Raw genomic sequence first — 15,075 nt, 5'->3', positions numbered from 1 at the left:
GAGAAAATAGAAACTTCTGAAAGAATACTAAGTTATTTTATTTATTTTATTTACTTTTGGCTGCATTGGGTCTTCATTGCTGCACATGGGCTTTCTCTAGTTGCGGTGAGGGGGTCTACTTTTCGTTGCGCTGTGCGGGTGTCTCAGTTCGGTGACTTCTCTTGTGGAGCATGGGCTCTAGGCACACAGCCTCAGTAGCTGTGGTGCACGGGCTTAGTTGCTCCGCGGCATGTGGGATCTTCCCGGACCAGGGCTCTAACCTGTGTCCCCTGCATTGGCAGGCGGATTCTTAACCACTGCACCACCAGGGAAGCCCCAGAACACTAAGTTATGTGTGAGTTTATTTTTACACGTGTCCCTTCTGTGAGCTACATTATGGCCCTTTTCAAAAAAGCTCTTAAGTGTCTAATTAAGTGCCAGACACCTGGCAATGCTGGCCCCTGCATCAGAAAGGATGGCACGTCGCTCACCTTTCAGCACCTAGTAGGTGCTGTGGAGGCTGTGTAATAACATTCAATTAACAACAGGAAAAACTCTAAATGCCTGTTGAATTAATGAATAAAGGAAGAAATAAATGAGAAAATAAAAGTCACCTAAGTCAGAAACCTATAAATCTCTTGGTTGTGAGCACTCAAGAGCCACTTTCAGCCCAGAGCAGATCTGTTTACTTTTCCCTCACTCCTTGCTTTCTTCTCATGGTATAATCTGCTCCCTTCCAAACTATATTTAGAAGTTCCCCTTTTCTGAAGTCTGGCTAGTTTAGAGTCTCTCACCCCCACCCTTCCTTGCTATAATCCTCCCAGGTGCCCTGAGCCCCTTCCTCTTTAATGGTGTTTTAGGAAAATACATAGGACAAAATTTATATAGTTACATATATATACACACACATATATATAGATACACACATATTACATATATATGTTTTTGACACACACACATATATAGGTGTGCATGTGTCAGAAATATGTATGATAAAGAAACCACAGTTATTGTCATTTTCCTGTATTTTGACTGCTTTTCTTAACAATGATTTTGGATGAGGCATCTTTGCATATTCTGGAAGCTCTGACCACAGCTGGGTAAGTTTGGTTTCTGCCTTTTAGTCCCCTGAATTCTATGTATTGCACAAACTTTATCAAAGAATGAAAATAAAGAAAATATCCTTAACATCCTGCCAACCTTTTAAATTTCTCCCTGTGCTGAGGGAGCTTTTTGGGGTAATAGAACTTTTCTGTATCTTGGTTACACAAATGTATTCATTTGTCAAAACTCACCAAACTGTATACTTTAAAAGGGTGAATTTTACTGTCTATAAAGTATATCTCAATAAGCCTGACCAAAACCAAAACCACCTTTCTTTGCCTTCCCTTACAGACAATTTTATGGTGTTATAATGACAATATATGTATCCTTTTCTTAGTACTTATCCGCATGTAATTATTTAAAGTACTCTTCCATGTCACTACACTGTCCTGAAGCAGTGATTCTGAGAAAGGTCAGGGCCTCTAACCACTGGATGGACAGTGTGGCCAAGCCAGTGAGATCATAACATCTGGTAAGATTAGCATCCTTTAAGCTCTTCTCTTTGGTGTTACCAAAGTCGTTCATTAGGAAATTAATTCAAACGCACCACCCCTCACAAATGAATGATAGGGGACGTGGAGTAGGTGTGATAACAGGCTGAGGCACGTATGGTAACTGATCAGGAATGAGCTCTCTTCTAAGGCAGAAGCTACAGCAAGTCACTGTTGGGTTTCTCTTCTCCTTCCCTCTGGTGTTCCCCAGTGTGATGCCAACAGCATCACCCCATGTATAATTTAGATATACACCCAGGCATCTGCCCTCAATTGCACAAGCCCAAGTCACTTCTTGTACTTACATAGTTGAGTGGGCACTAAAAGTAAACAATGATATGGATGGGAACAGCAAAGAAACCCAAACAGAAAAAGCATATCCCCTTTCAATCATATTCTTATCACTGATTATTTCCTTGCACTATAGCTTAGTTACACAAGATCCTCATAATGGTTATTATCAAGGTAATAGAAAATCCAAGGCTCAGATTCCCCACAATGAAATTTGCTACTGGCCCCACCAAATGGCCCTCCTTAAATCCTGAAGGTAATCATTGAATACTTTTTCTGATTACTTCCTCCCACAGACTTCGCGTTTTCCCTACTTGTTGAATTACCATGGCCCATCTCATTGTAATGCCATTGCCCTAAAGCCCAAAATGTTCTGCCAACTCTTCCAACTCTAGTAGCCCCAGAAGGCAGGAGCAGACTGATGGTAGGCCAAAACTGGGCATGATAAAGAGCAAATACTACAGGGAGTTCCCTGGTGGGCTAGTGGTTAGGATTCCCGGCTTTCACTGCTGTGGCCCGGGTTCAATCCCTGGTCAGGGAACTGAGATCCTGCAAACTGCGAGGCATGGCCAAAAAAAAAAAAAAAAAAAAATACTACCGTTTGCTACCCGGGGGATAGAAGAGGGTAATCAAACACTGTCCTTAAGCGTGAAACTTAAATGGAGCTGGAAAAACAATAATGATTTACTTATGGAAGACCAGAAGAGTATCATTAAAGACATGACCAGGAGACCAGAAGAAAGTCTGCTACCCTAGGGACAATGGAGTTGAGAATGTGAGGGAGCTCATGGGGAATGAGATAAAGGGTTCAGGCTATGAGGGGATGACTTCCCAGGAGAAGCAAGATCCTGAAAGAAATGCATGATTTGGACAGGTGAAGACCTGGCCATTTCAGATGAGGGGAGCAGCATGAAGAGAGGCACAGAGGCAGGAAGCAGCACTGCATGTGGAGAAGATGGGGGAGACCCTGGCATGGCTGGGGCAGGGCTCGCATGTTGGGGAGGCGGAGGGGAGAGCACTGAAGTGGGGCAGTGGGGCTTAACCAGGGACGGCTCTGTAACTTGGGCAGGTTTCTTCCTAGTATGCAGTTTCTGATGCTGAATGAAACCTGCGCTCCATTTGAATGATTTCCTGCACACCTTACACTCGTAAGGTTTCTCCCCAGTGTGTACTCGCTGGTGCTGAACCAGGGTGATTTTCTGATTGAATGCCTTCCCAAACTCCTGGCATTCATAAGGTTTCTCCCCGGTGTGGATTCTCTGATGTATTATAAAGCGTGAGCTACAAGTGAAAGTTTTCCAACATTCATGACACTTATAGAGTTTTTCCCCAGTGTGGAACCCCTGGTGCTGGAGAAATACTGAACTCCGGCAGAAAGCCTTGCCGCACTCTTTACACTCGTAAGGTTTCTCCCCAGTGTGGATTCTCTGATGCTGAATCAGGACTGAATTCGAGCTGAAGCTTTTCCCACACTCCTTACATTCGTATGGCTTCTCCCCAGTGTGGATTCGCTTATGGATGACGCAGTCATAGCTACACTGAAAGGCCCTCCCACATTCCTTACATTTAAAGGGTTCTCCCCAGTGTGGATTCGATGATACCAGATAAGTTTTGAGTTGTAGCTGAAGGTTTTCCCACAGCCCCTACATTCATAGGGTTTCTCTCCCCCATGGAGTTTCTGATGCTGAAGAAGGTGGGAGTTTTGACTGAAGGCTTGTCCACATTCCTGGCACGGGTACGGTTTCTCCCCAGTGTGGATTTTCTGGTGCCGTGACAGTTTTGAGTTATATCTGAAGGCTTTCCCACATTCTTTACATATGTAGGGCTTCTTATCCGTGTGAATTCTCTGATGCTGGTGAAGGTCTGAATGTTGGTTGAAATATCTGCCACACTCACCACATTATAAAATACCTGTTCTCTAGGGAGGCCCTGCTTTGCAATGAGATGTGTGTGGACACCACATCTTCCTTCCAGTTGTCTGGCTATCTCTTCTCTTTCAACGGTGGAAGATGTATGATCCTGGACTGGCAAATCTGTGAAATCGCCATTCTTTGAGTTTGTTTTCTTCCCCATGTCATACAGGTTCAGCTTCTCTAAGCTGTTCTCAAAGTGAGGGTGCTGGAGAACGTCCACCAGCAGTACCTCCATTATCGGTCTGCGTGACTCTGGTCCTTTAGAAATGCTCAGCTCTGGAGTTTGCCCTCCACTCTCAGTCTTGGTTTTACCACCTAGCATGATGAAAAGAAAACATAATATAACTGAATCACATTGCTATACACCTGAAACTAACACAACATTGTTAATCAACTATACTTCAATATAAAGTAAAAATTAAAATAAATAAACACACACACACACACACACACACACACACACACAGAGAAAGTGAAGGGACAGAAAAAGATATTCCATGCAAATGGAAACAAAAAGAAAGCTGGAGTAGCAATACTCATACCAGACAGAATATAGTTTAAAACAAAGACTGTAACAAAAAAACAAAGAAGGGCATTACATAAAGATAAAGGTATCAAAGAAAAAAAAAAGGAAAAGAAAAAAGAAAACATAACAGTCACCTATCTATGCTAGAAGGAGAAAGGGATTAAGCAGTACTAGCTTGCCCGGGACATATGTACTTTTTGGAGGGAGACATAGCCTCCTGATGGTGCCCTGAAGGAACAGTTAAAAATACTGGAGGTGGAGAAGGAAAGCAATGCCATTAAGAAAACAAAACCAGTGCAGGCAGCAGAAACTGTTAATGGAGACGAATGGAAGAAGAAAAATGGGTATGGGGTGGAGAAATTGCTGGAATGGAAAGGAATTAAGAAGAGTAGAGGGAGGGAATTCCCTGGTGGTTCAGTAGTTAGGACTCAGCGCTTTCACTGCTGTGGGCCTGGGTTCAATCCCTGGTTGGGGAACTAAGATCCTGCAAGCCACACAAAGCAGCCAAAAAAAAAAAAAAAAAAAGGGAAAGCAGAGGGAGCTGAGGTAGAGGAAGGAGATCTCTGAACTACAGCAAAGAGAGCTAGGTAAGCAGCTCTCATGTCACACAGCGTCCAGAGGGCTGGGAGATGCTGTCCGCAACAGTGGATCTCAAGGCCGTGTCAAGGCAAGAAACTGTCCAAATGCTTTAGAGTATTCTGTAATCTTTAAAGAGATGTGCTCTATAGCAAGTCTGACTGGGGAAAAAATGGTTTGTAACACTGCCGGTTATGAGGGGTTTGTAAAAGGACCGCAATTTCAAAACCTATGGCTGTCCCCTGGGAGAGAGACTTACCCACGAAAGGAAAAAAGACATGGCTAGTCAAGACCCTTCTAGGACTGGAGATGGCAACTGGCGGGCAAGGGGGACCCACACTCTCACTGGTGGCACGACAACAGGGAAGCCGTTTTTGCCTTTTCAGGCACCAAAAGTGAAATTTCTAGCTTAGTTTTTCTTGAGTTATTTTGACCATGACTCACTCAGTACACACATGCTTCCACACAAAAACGTATACACTCATACAAAACTGAAACAGAAACAAAAGTTTCACAGAATGATACCCTTAATAAGAGTGATGAACATATGACAGATTTTATACAAGTTTGGCCTATTTTATTTAAGCGTAGCACAGTCTAGTCTAATTTTTAAATGCTGAGCACAACTCATTGAGGAGTTGCAACCCAGAATTTTAAAAACACAGTTCAAGATTCTCAAGAACAGTGGTCCTCAAAGTGTGGTTCCAGGACCATCATTATCTGGGAGCTTGTTAGAAATTCAGATTCTCAGGCCCTACCCCAATCTGCCAAATTAGGCTCTCTGGAGGTGGTGTCCAGCAGTCTGTGTTTTAACAAGCCCTGCAAGTGATTCTGATGCACACTAGGGTTTGAAACCCACTGATCTAGAAACTAAAAGAGGCAGTTGGAGGCTGTTTTTTCATGGTTTTAGGCTGCACTGTCTGATTAGGTGGTCACTAGCCACATGTGGCTATCTAAATTTAAATTAATTAAAATGGAACAAAATTAAAAATTCAGTTCCTCAGCTGCATTAGCCATATTTCAGGTGCTCATGTGGCTAATGGCTACCATATTGGAGAGTAACACTTCCATCACTGTAGAAAGCTTTACTGGACAATGCTGGTTTAAAGCTGTTGGCAGGCTAACTAAACAATGTGTAGCTGTGGCAAAGGGAGACACTGACAATTGCAGGTGGGTCCCTGGGAAAGGGTTTCATCAAGGTGACCTGAAGTGCTGGAGTCAACCTAAAGGTACCGATGAAAACAGAGTGTAGGTGAATAATAAAGGGGTATTTGGTTTACAGAGGTTCTGAATAGCATTAGCGATTCAGAGAGTATAAGAACAGGGCCAATTAAATGAGAAAGGCTATACACCAAATCTCTGGATGGTTCTTTACATTTACTTCAATTCAATATCTTTCAAAAAAGGAAACCACTCATTCCCAATCATGCTTTCTGCAAACCAACCAATACTTCACATTAATAGAATGAAAGAAGAGAATTGTATGATCATCTCAATAGATATAGAAAAAGCATTTCGCAAAATTCAACATCCATACACGATAAAAACTCTTAACAAATTAGGCATAGAAAGAACATATCTCAACATAATAAATGCCATAAATGACATGCCCACAGCTAACATCATACTCAAGGGTGAAACGTTGAAAGCTTTTCCTCTAAGATCAGGAACAAGACAAGGGTGCCCACTCTCACCACTCCTATTCAATACAATACTGGAAATCCTAGCTAGAGGAAACAGGCAAGAAAAAGAAACAAAAGGTACCAGAAACGGAAAGGAAAAAATAAAATTGTCTCTATTTGCAGATAACATGATTTTATATATAGAAAATTCTAAAGACTCAACAAAAAACTGTTAGATCTAATCAATGAATTCAGTAAAGTTGCAGGATATAAAATTAACATACAAAAATCCGAACACTTTCTATACACTAACAATGAGTTTTCTGAGAAATAACGAAATTGATCCCATTTACAACAGCATCAAAAACAATAAAATACTTAGGAACAAATTTAACCAAGGGAGTGAAAGATATCTACTCGGAAAACTACAAGATATTGAGGGGAAAAAAAATCAAAGAAGAGACAAATAAATGGAAAGATATCCCGTGTTCATGAATTGGAAGAACTAATATTGTTAAAATGTCAATACTACCAAAAGTCATCTATAGACTCAATGCAATCCCTAACAAGATGCCAAAAGCATTTTTTACAGAAGTAGAAAAAACACTCCCCAAAATAAACAGGGTTTCCTCCAAAAGCTAATTTATAAATTAGTGTTCAGGAATTCATAAACATTCCGTTCTCCTGTACAGTTTCACACACACCCATATAAAATATTCTTACAGAAAAAAGTTATTACTATATTCTGTCTATATTCTTAAGTTGACCAACAGAAATCTATTTTCACTACAAAAGGTTTGAAATCCTTTAGTTTTACAAAGAAAAATGACAGAAAATGAAATGTTTGGACTCGTCTTTTCCAGTTTGGTTCTGAAGTTCCAGCAAGGGAACCTTTTTCATGTTAAATCATTAAAAGACCGAAGGAGGGAAAGCTGAAGAGGAACATGGTAGGTTCTCCTGCTTACCTGTGCAGACACCTCTCACCTCTCTCCTGATGGGTGTCCAGGGATCCAGGACCCCTGGTGCTTCCCCTCGCTCTAGCTGGAATATCAGATCTGGTTTGGGGAACGGAAATGATACTGAAGGAGAAAGAAAAGGAACAGGAAGCTGAGGAGAGTCTCCTCTGACCCCTCTCAGCCCACCCTCTGCTTTGCCAGGTGGAAAAAGAAGTGATGTCCTAGGAGATGAAGTGAGGCCAGTATGGAGAGACTCTGGGGTGTAAGGAGGGCTCAAACTGTTTTGCTCAGGAGGAAGTTTATTCTGTCTCTGAGAACAAAGAAAGTTCCCACTGTCATTGGAAGTGTGTATGGGGGAGCCCCAGGAGACTCTCACACAGAGGAGATGGGGCCAGAGTCTCCTCCAGGGAATTGAAAGAGTGAAGGAACAAACATGGAACCTTCTCAGTGCTCTGTGCCCAGAGCAAAGCCCCTCCCAGGTGAGTTCCCACAGGGAAAGAGGGGAAGTCTTTTTTTGGCCACACCTTGCAGCTTGTGGAAATCTTAGTTCCCTGACCAGGGGCTGAACCCGTGCCCTCGACAGTAAAAGCGTGGAGTCCTAACCACTGGACCGCCAGGGAATTCCCGAGAAGTCTCGTTTAAAACCAAAGTGGCGACTTCCCTGGTGGTCCAGTAGCTAAGACTCCACGCTCCCAATGCAGGGGGCCCGGGTTCAGTCCCTGCTCAGGGAACTAGATCCCACATGCTGTAACTAAGAGTTCACATGCCACAACTAAAGATTTCACATGCAACTAAAGATCACGCATGCTGCAACTAAAGATCCTGCATGCCACAACTGAAGATCTCGCACGCCACAACTAAGACCTGGCACAGACAAATAAATAATAATTAAAAAAAAACAAAAAAAACAAAGAACAAAGCAAACCCAGATCTTTCTCCAGCAGCTACTCCTACAACTCGGGATTGGGGAGCTCAGCTCATGGAGCATCAATCCTGGTAGTATTAGAGATCTCAGATCCATTAAGGAGGAAACCAGGAGCCCACAGTGGCAAAAGCCAAGTTTTAGGAAGGAAGGAGGACTCACCCAAGGAAGTTATGTTTGCATAATTCTCCAGCATCACCTCCCTATACAGGGTCCTCTGAGCAGAGTCCAAGCTGGCCCATTGGTTCTGGGTGAAGTACATGGCCACGTCCTCAAAGCTCACTGATTCCTGAAACAACAGGTTCCTGCTCAAGCCCTGGATGGGGCAGAGGGAGCGGCCTGAACTCCAGGAAAGGGAGGAATCTCCTGGAGTCCATGGCTCTGAGCCCCAGTGAGGGTGTGTACTGAAAGAAGAGCCACACAGCACCCCAGTCAGGCACAGCCCTCAGCCAGCATCCCCATTTTCAATGTGCTTGCCTCTGGGGCCCCACTACTGTCAGCCCAAGCACACAGTGCAGCACCTACTGTTGTCTGCCTGGTGATCACAGCAACCCTGGGTCTGGTTCCATGGGCTGGGTCCATCTTTCTGGCATGTTTTCTAAAATGACCACAGCAGGTATCTTTTGTCCAGGCTCCACCCATTCTGAAGTCCCCATCAGGGCTTCCCACTCAGCTCCTCTCTGGACAGCCCCCTCCATATCTTTTAGTATAGACAGAGGGGCGATTCTTCCTCTTCCCAACATCTTGCCTTATCAGAAAGCTGTTTGTCCTATGAAGGCAATGTCACCTCCTCCTTTCCTAACACATCTGACTCCAGAGACAGAAAGGCAGTCTCCATTCTTCAACATGGACCTGTCCCTGATCACCTAAGCTCTGTCTGACCTGCCAACACTGTGCTCTTCACCAGGTGTGTCTCTTCCTGCCTCCCATTGGGGCCGTTTCCACCTTCCCAAGGGAGAAGGAAAGTCATAGTTTGTTTAGGCCATTGTGCCTTGTCCCGTGTCAGTTACTTTCACATCAATTAGCTCAATCCTTAGAACACATCTGTGAAGTAAGAATTATTATTCCCATTTCTAGGTGATGGGGATCAGTGATAGTAAGCGCTTTCCAATAGACAAAAGTGAGACCCCTTTATCTGAGTATTTATTACAAGGTTGAATAAGGAAGCAAAAATTTCAAAATGAACTGACCACTTACATAGATTAGTCCTACTATAATATCTCTCCCTGAATCACACTGTCCCCTATCCCAGTCTGTCATGTCAACAACTGTCTCTTTGTGCTTAGTCCCTTATGGGTGGAAGAAATAACCGAAGAAGTATCGGAGGGTTGTAGCCATCATTGTAAAGACTGGTTCAGACAAGAACCATCGCTGGATGCTAAATCTAGGCGGAAATTTTGATGAGGAGCAGGATATGTGCATGCTCTTAAATGTTTCCCAACAGATTTATCAGTTGCAAGGGGAAAGTAATAACTATACAGTGAAGAAATCAGATAACACCTTGACCAGGAAATCTAAACATGGCTAGTGTGACTGATGAACTGGATTTCTAATTTTAATTTAAATAGGCACCTGTAGCTAGTGGCTCCCTTACTGAACAGTGGAGAGAACAGACACTTTGCTGATCCTGAATGTAATATTCTGTCTTTACTTCCTTGAGAGTCACCAGCTGAGACCATGGTCCTGACCTTCCTCCTTCACATTATGGCTTCCACCCTCCTCTCCTCTCTAATTATCGATGCGTCCTTCGTTCTTTGTTCTCTGCAACATTCAGCTTCTCAACATCCGGCTCCATCTCTCATCACTCTGCTTTGGTCCTTTGCTAGTACTTCCTCCTTCTCCGTTATTAAATCAACAGCATTGTAGATTCCTCTATGTGGGAAGCAGATAACAGAGCAGCACAGCATAATGGCTAACAGCACAGACTTTAGAGCTGTGGTTCTCAATGGGGGGTGGGGCAGGGGGAGATACTGTGCTCAACAGGGAATATGTAGCAATGCCTGGAGATGGTTTTAGTTGTCACAACTGTCGGCTGGTGGTGATAATACTGGCACCTAGTGGGTAGAGGCCAGGGACGGATGTTACTGTGGGGGACACAGGAGGGTCCCCCACAGCAAAGGGTTACCTGGCCCAAAATGTCAACAGTGCTGAGGTTGACAAACCCAGCTCTAGAGCCAGACTCCCTAGGTTCAAATCCCATCCCTATAGCCATTAGCTGTATGAACTTGGATGAGACACTTAACTTTTTGTGCCTCAGTTTCTTCATTTGGAAAACTGGGATAATAGCAGCACCTAGCTTATGGGGCTCTTGTAAGGATGGAATGCATTAATATGTGTAAAGCAAACATCACCTGGCACATGATGTTATATAAATCTCAGCACTTATTACAACCACAGATGAGATTAGGGGAACTTCCTAAAACATTCCAAATAACAAAAGTTCCTCATAGAGACTGGAGCAAAGGCTGACAGTTATATCTATCTATCTATCTATCTCACTTCTGAGAGGTCCTAAAAGAGAGCAACTCAGCTGAGAGGTTTGAGTTTTTAGCATCTCTTCTAGCTGGAATGCACATGACAGCTGGAAATCAAGCGGCCACCTTGGATCATGAAGTAACCTTTGGTATGAGTGCCAGTGCTAGGACAGTGGAGCAGAAAGACGGAAGGAACATGGAGGACTTCCCTGGTGGCCCAGTGGTTAAGAATCCGCCTGCCAATGCAGGGGACATGGGTTCGAGCCCTTGAGCCCTGGTCTGGGAAGATCCCACCTGCTGCGGAGCAACTAAGCCCGTGAGCCACGACTACTGAACCTACGTGCCACAACTACTGAAGCCCGCGTGCCTAGAGCCCGTGCTCCGCAACAAGAGAAGCCACCACAATGAGAAGCTCGCGCACCGCAACAAAGAGTAGTCCCCGCTCACTGCAACTAGAGAAAGCCCGCACGCAGCAACGAAGACCCAACATAACCGAAAATAAATAAACAATTAATTTTAAAAACGAAAGTAATTTATTAAAAAAAGAAAGGACCTGGATGTGTGATGACAGTGGAGCTGCCACACTAGCCCTAGGCTGCTTCTCCCAGACTTCTTTGCTGTGAGAGAGAAGCTTCTATCTTGTTTAAGCGACTGTCGCTTGGGTTCTCTTAGTGGAACATAATCCCCCATGACTACTATAGTCCAGGCAAAGCACTTGGAGAGAACAGACTGTCCCCAAAGATGTTTAAACATTTCCTGACACAGAACTAATGTTGGCTTAAGTGCTGAAACAGAAATGCATGGTCCAGTGTCCAGAAAAATGAACCAAGTACACATTGCTCTTAAGTTTCTGGGATGGATCTCATTATATGATACATCCATTACATGATATACCCAGCTTTCTCATTACATGATGTAGGACTCTGGAGAAAAATTTACTGAAATTATCCTGTACCACTAAGAAAACTCTGGAGGGAAAACTTCCTCCAATACTGCATGAATTTGTGCCAACAATGCATACAGCCTCTTACGCAGGTTAAGCTGCAGTCTTTGCAATGGGCTAGAGGCACTGGCTTCAGCTCCAAACTCAGCATTTCTCCAAGAATTCACCTCCTTCATCAATCCACACCCTCCAATGCTCCCTGTTTGGGCTTCATTGTACCCTGACTCCGTGGTCTGCAGAGTAAACTCCTCCTATGGGCGCGCCTGTTTAATCTTAGGTGGCAGCATTCCTCTGTGTATTGTCACGCAGACTAGCACTCCCCAAATTTTAACTTGCCCATTAATTCCCCAGATATTGTACAAATGTATCTTCTGATTCAGGAGATCTGAGGTTCTGCCTTTCTAATGAGGCCCCTAGTGAGACCAAAGCTGCTCATCTGTGCACCGTACTTGCAGTTTGCATGGACATAGATTCTCAGCTTCTAGGAGAATTTATTGGCTGGTGCTCCCCTCTTTCCCAACCTGATCCTCCCAAGTTTATCCTACTCTCCCTCATCAACTCCCCTAACACACTCCTTTGCTATACTCTTTGATGGATGCAAAGCTAAGCACAGGACTGTCCAAGGCAGGCTACGGGTCCTGTAAAGCCCTTTCATATCTGTTTTGAATATGGAAAGCTGGAAGAAAGCTCAGCTCACCTGGGACCATGTCTGGAGCATGGCTGATGACCCCTGGCTTCGCGCGGTGGCCTCTTTGTTTGGAAAAGCAAGAACCTTCATAGCTAAGAGGAGAAAGAACCACAATAAGACTGACCCTGTCTTGTTTCCCACACTTGCCAGCTCTTCCTCCCTCAGTCTCCTCGCCACTATCCTTGGAAACATACTCTTAGGACACTGTGGATGGCCTCACTGCACCCTCGCTAGGGATTCATTGTGTGCTGCAACTGCTCCTTTGTACACTCTACAAATGTGCCTGGTGAGGATGTAAATTCCTAGAAAGAATCTCTGAAGCAAGAGTCAAGGACTGCAGTGTATTCATGGTTTTTAAGAAAATCCCTGACCCACTGTGAATGCATTACTAAGTAGTCTGCACTGAATGCTTCTACTGATCATGAATGGCAGACTCTAAACAAGCTTCTAGAGAGAAAGTAGGGTAAAAGAGGTCCATGGACCTCTGCACCGGCTGCAGAAAAAAATGCAAGGGGTGTTCTGACCCCGGGAGGAAAAGGTAAGACGCTCAACGTCCCAGTGGGCGATGCGGACCGGAGACCACATCCACATCTGAACACTCAACCCTGGGAAGTAGGCGACCCCAAACGTCACCTGACCCCACCTTGAGTACCGCGAATCAGAGGAGATCCGGCCGGCTGTTCGAGGCAGGAAGGTCTATCGCGCTTCTCCGGCAGAAGGCTGGGACCAGGCTCGTGGCGCCCCGAGGGCCCCTGAGTGCCAGGCCCTGACGCCCGAGCTCCGGATGGGGAGGGGTGGGCCACTGGGGAGCAGGGTCACGGAATCCCCAGCCGCTCCCTGAGTGCCGGCAGCCCAGCCGAACAAGGCGGAAGCGCTCCCGGCCGGCGCCCTGGGCGCCTCTCTAGGAAGCCGGGAGGCTGGCCCTTCTCCATGGTTCCCCCAAGCCAGACCCCAGACTACTGCTCCCGCACCGGCTCTTCCCTATGGCTGCTCGCCCCAAGTTGACGATCACTCCCTCAAGGACAGTTACCACGTTATACTTCTTGTGATGCTTCGAGTTCTGGCGCTAAGGTTTGCTAGCAGCAACTTAACCTAATGAATATAAAGCCCCATTCTCCCGCTTAGTGGCTGATGGCCTGGACCGTGACCTAAAATCATGAAGTCAGGGGTCTGACTATCCAGGTTCAAATCCTGTCTCCACCATTTATTCACTGTATGGCCTTGTGCTAATTACCAACCTTTTCCTCAGTTTTTCAGTTGAGAATGGTAATAGTTTCAAACTCATAAATTCAGTGGATTAACTGACTCAGTCAATTCATGCAAAGCACTTATAACAACTTCTGATTCTAAACTATCACACAGATACAGGCTGTAATACTGTGAATTAAGAAATACATATTTGGGGAATTCCCTGGTGGTCCAGTGGTTACGACTCCTCGCTTCCACTGCAGGGGGCGCAGGTTCATCCCTGGTTGGGGAAATAAGATACCGCATGCCACGCGGCCAAAAAATTTAAAAATTAAACAAATTAAAAAAAAAAAGTTTGGTCTTCACTTCTTTCTGACACAAGTTTCTAAAATCCTTGGAGTCTCCGGAGTAGTGAGACTGCCTTTGTGTTTTCTGATAAGTCAGCAGCTGGGGGCTCCTAACTTCGGGGGTGACAGTTGGGGGGGCCTCGTCACCAGGGGAATCCACCAGGGGATTGAGACCACGTGGCTTGAATGCTAACCCCCACCGCCTGGAGCAGAGAGGGGCTGGAGATCCAGCTAATCACCAATGGCCAATATTTTAACAAACGTGCCTACCTAATGACCCTCCATAAAAACTCTCAAGGGATGGGGGGCTCAGAGAGCTTCCAGGATGAATACATGAAGGTGCTGGCAGGGTGGTAAGCTAGTGAGGACACGGAAGCTGTATGCCCCCTCCCCCCACATCTTGACCCATACACTTCACTTGGCTGTTCCCTAGTTTTATCTTTCCTGACAAACTGGTAACAAAGTATTTCCCAGGTCTGCAATGAGCCTTAGCTCTAATAAACTGTTAAACCTAAGGAAGGAGTCACGGGAACTCCAATTTTCAGCTGCACAGTGAGAAGTACAGGAGGCCTGGGACCTGCAATTGACGTCTGAAGTCTGGGCAGACCCCTTAACCTGAGGCTCACCTGGGTAGTTAAGGGCCAGAATTTAACTGAAGCATGGAGAGTTACAGAAATAGTGTGGGGGAAAAAACAAAACAAAAAACCCCATACATTCGCTCTCAGATGTGCTGTAAAAACTCGTAAGCACACAATAAAAATACTTTGGGGGCTTCCCTGGTGGCGTAGTGGTTGAGAGTCCGCCCGCCGATGCAGGCGACACGGGTTTGTGCCCCGGTCCAGGAGGATCCCACATGCCGTGGAGCGGCTGGGCCCGTGAGCCATGGCCGCTGGTCCTGCGCATCCGGAGCCTGTGCTCGGCAACGGGAGAGGCCACAACAGTGAGAGGCCCGCGTACCGCAAAAAAAAAAAAAAAAACTTTGACAAGCAAGCATTCAAAAGTTTATTACTCATGAACGCTACCTGGAATACTAGAGAATGCAATTCATGAAACTT

General features: G+C 45.1%; 1 protein-coding gene across 3 annotated transcripts; it reads right to left on the bottom strand.

The window, feature by feature from the left end:
- Window positions 1–68: 68 nt before the first annotated feature.
- Window positions 69–13,335, bottom strand: LOC309813574 (zinc finger protein 620-like). Of its 3 annotated transcripts, none has more exons than XM_082638561.1 (3): window positions 13,129–13,335; window positions 12,495–12,577; window positions 69–4,093 (listed from the first exon to the last, which is right to left on the bottom strand). In XM_082638561.1, exons 2-3 carry the CDS (start codon window positions 12,502–12,504, stop codon window positions 3,432–3,434), a joined length of 672 nt encoding a protein of 223 aa, XP_082494687.1. In that variant the 5' UTR covers window positions 12,505–12,577; window positions 13,129–13,335; the 3' UTR covers window positions 69–3,431. The 3 variants fall into 3 exon arrangements, with proteins under 3 accessions (XP_082494687.1, XP_082494685.1, XP_082494686.1); XM_082638559.1 differs by lacking the exons at window positions 12,495–12,577; window positions 13,129–13,335 and adding exons at window positions 7,468–7,581; window positions 8,543–8,614; XM_082638560.1 differs by lacking the exons at window positions 12,495–12,577; window positions 13,129–13,335 and adding exons at window positions 7,468–7,557; window positions 8,543–8,614.
- Between the last annotated feature and the right edge of the window lie 1,740 nt (window positions 13,336–15,075).

Source organism: Mesoplodon mirus (genome assembly GCF_964341445.2).
Source record: "Mesoplodon mirus genome assembly, chromosome: 12".
Lineage (NCBI taxonomy): Eukaryota > Metazoa > Chordata > Mammalia > Artiodactyla > Ziphiidae > Mesoplodon > Mesoplodon mirus.
This window is presented reverse-complemented; position numbering and strand designations above follow the sequence as displayed.

What these genes read in the sequence shown, in the direction of transcription:
- LOC309813574 (XM_082638559.1), bottom strand. Translation starts at nt 8,576, where the DNA reads ATGCTGGAGAATTATGCAAACATAACTTCCTTGG. An exon ending in TGCAAACATAACTTCCTTGG is followed by an intron (nt 7,582 to 8,542) that starts GTGAGTCCTCCT and finishes TTTCTCCTTCAG; the next exon opens with TATCATTTCCGTTCCCCAAA. An exon ending in GGTGAGAGGTGTCTGCACAG is followed by an intron (nt 4,094 to 7,467) that starts GTAAGCAGGAGA and finishes TCATCATGCTAG; the next exon opens with GTGGTAAAACCAAGACTGAG.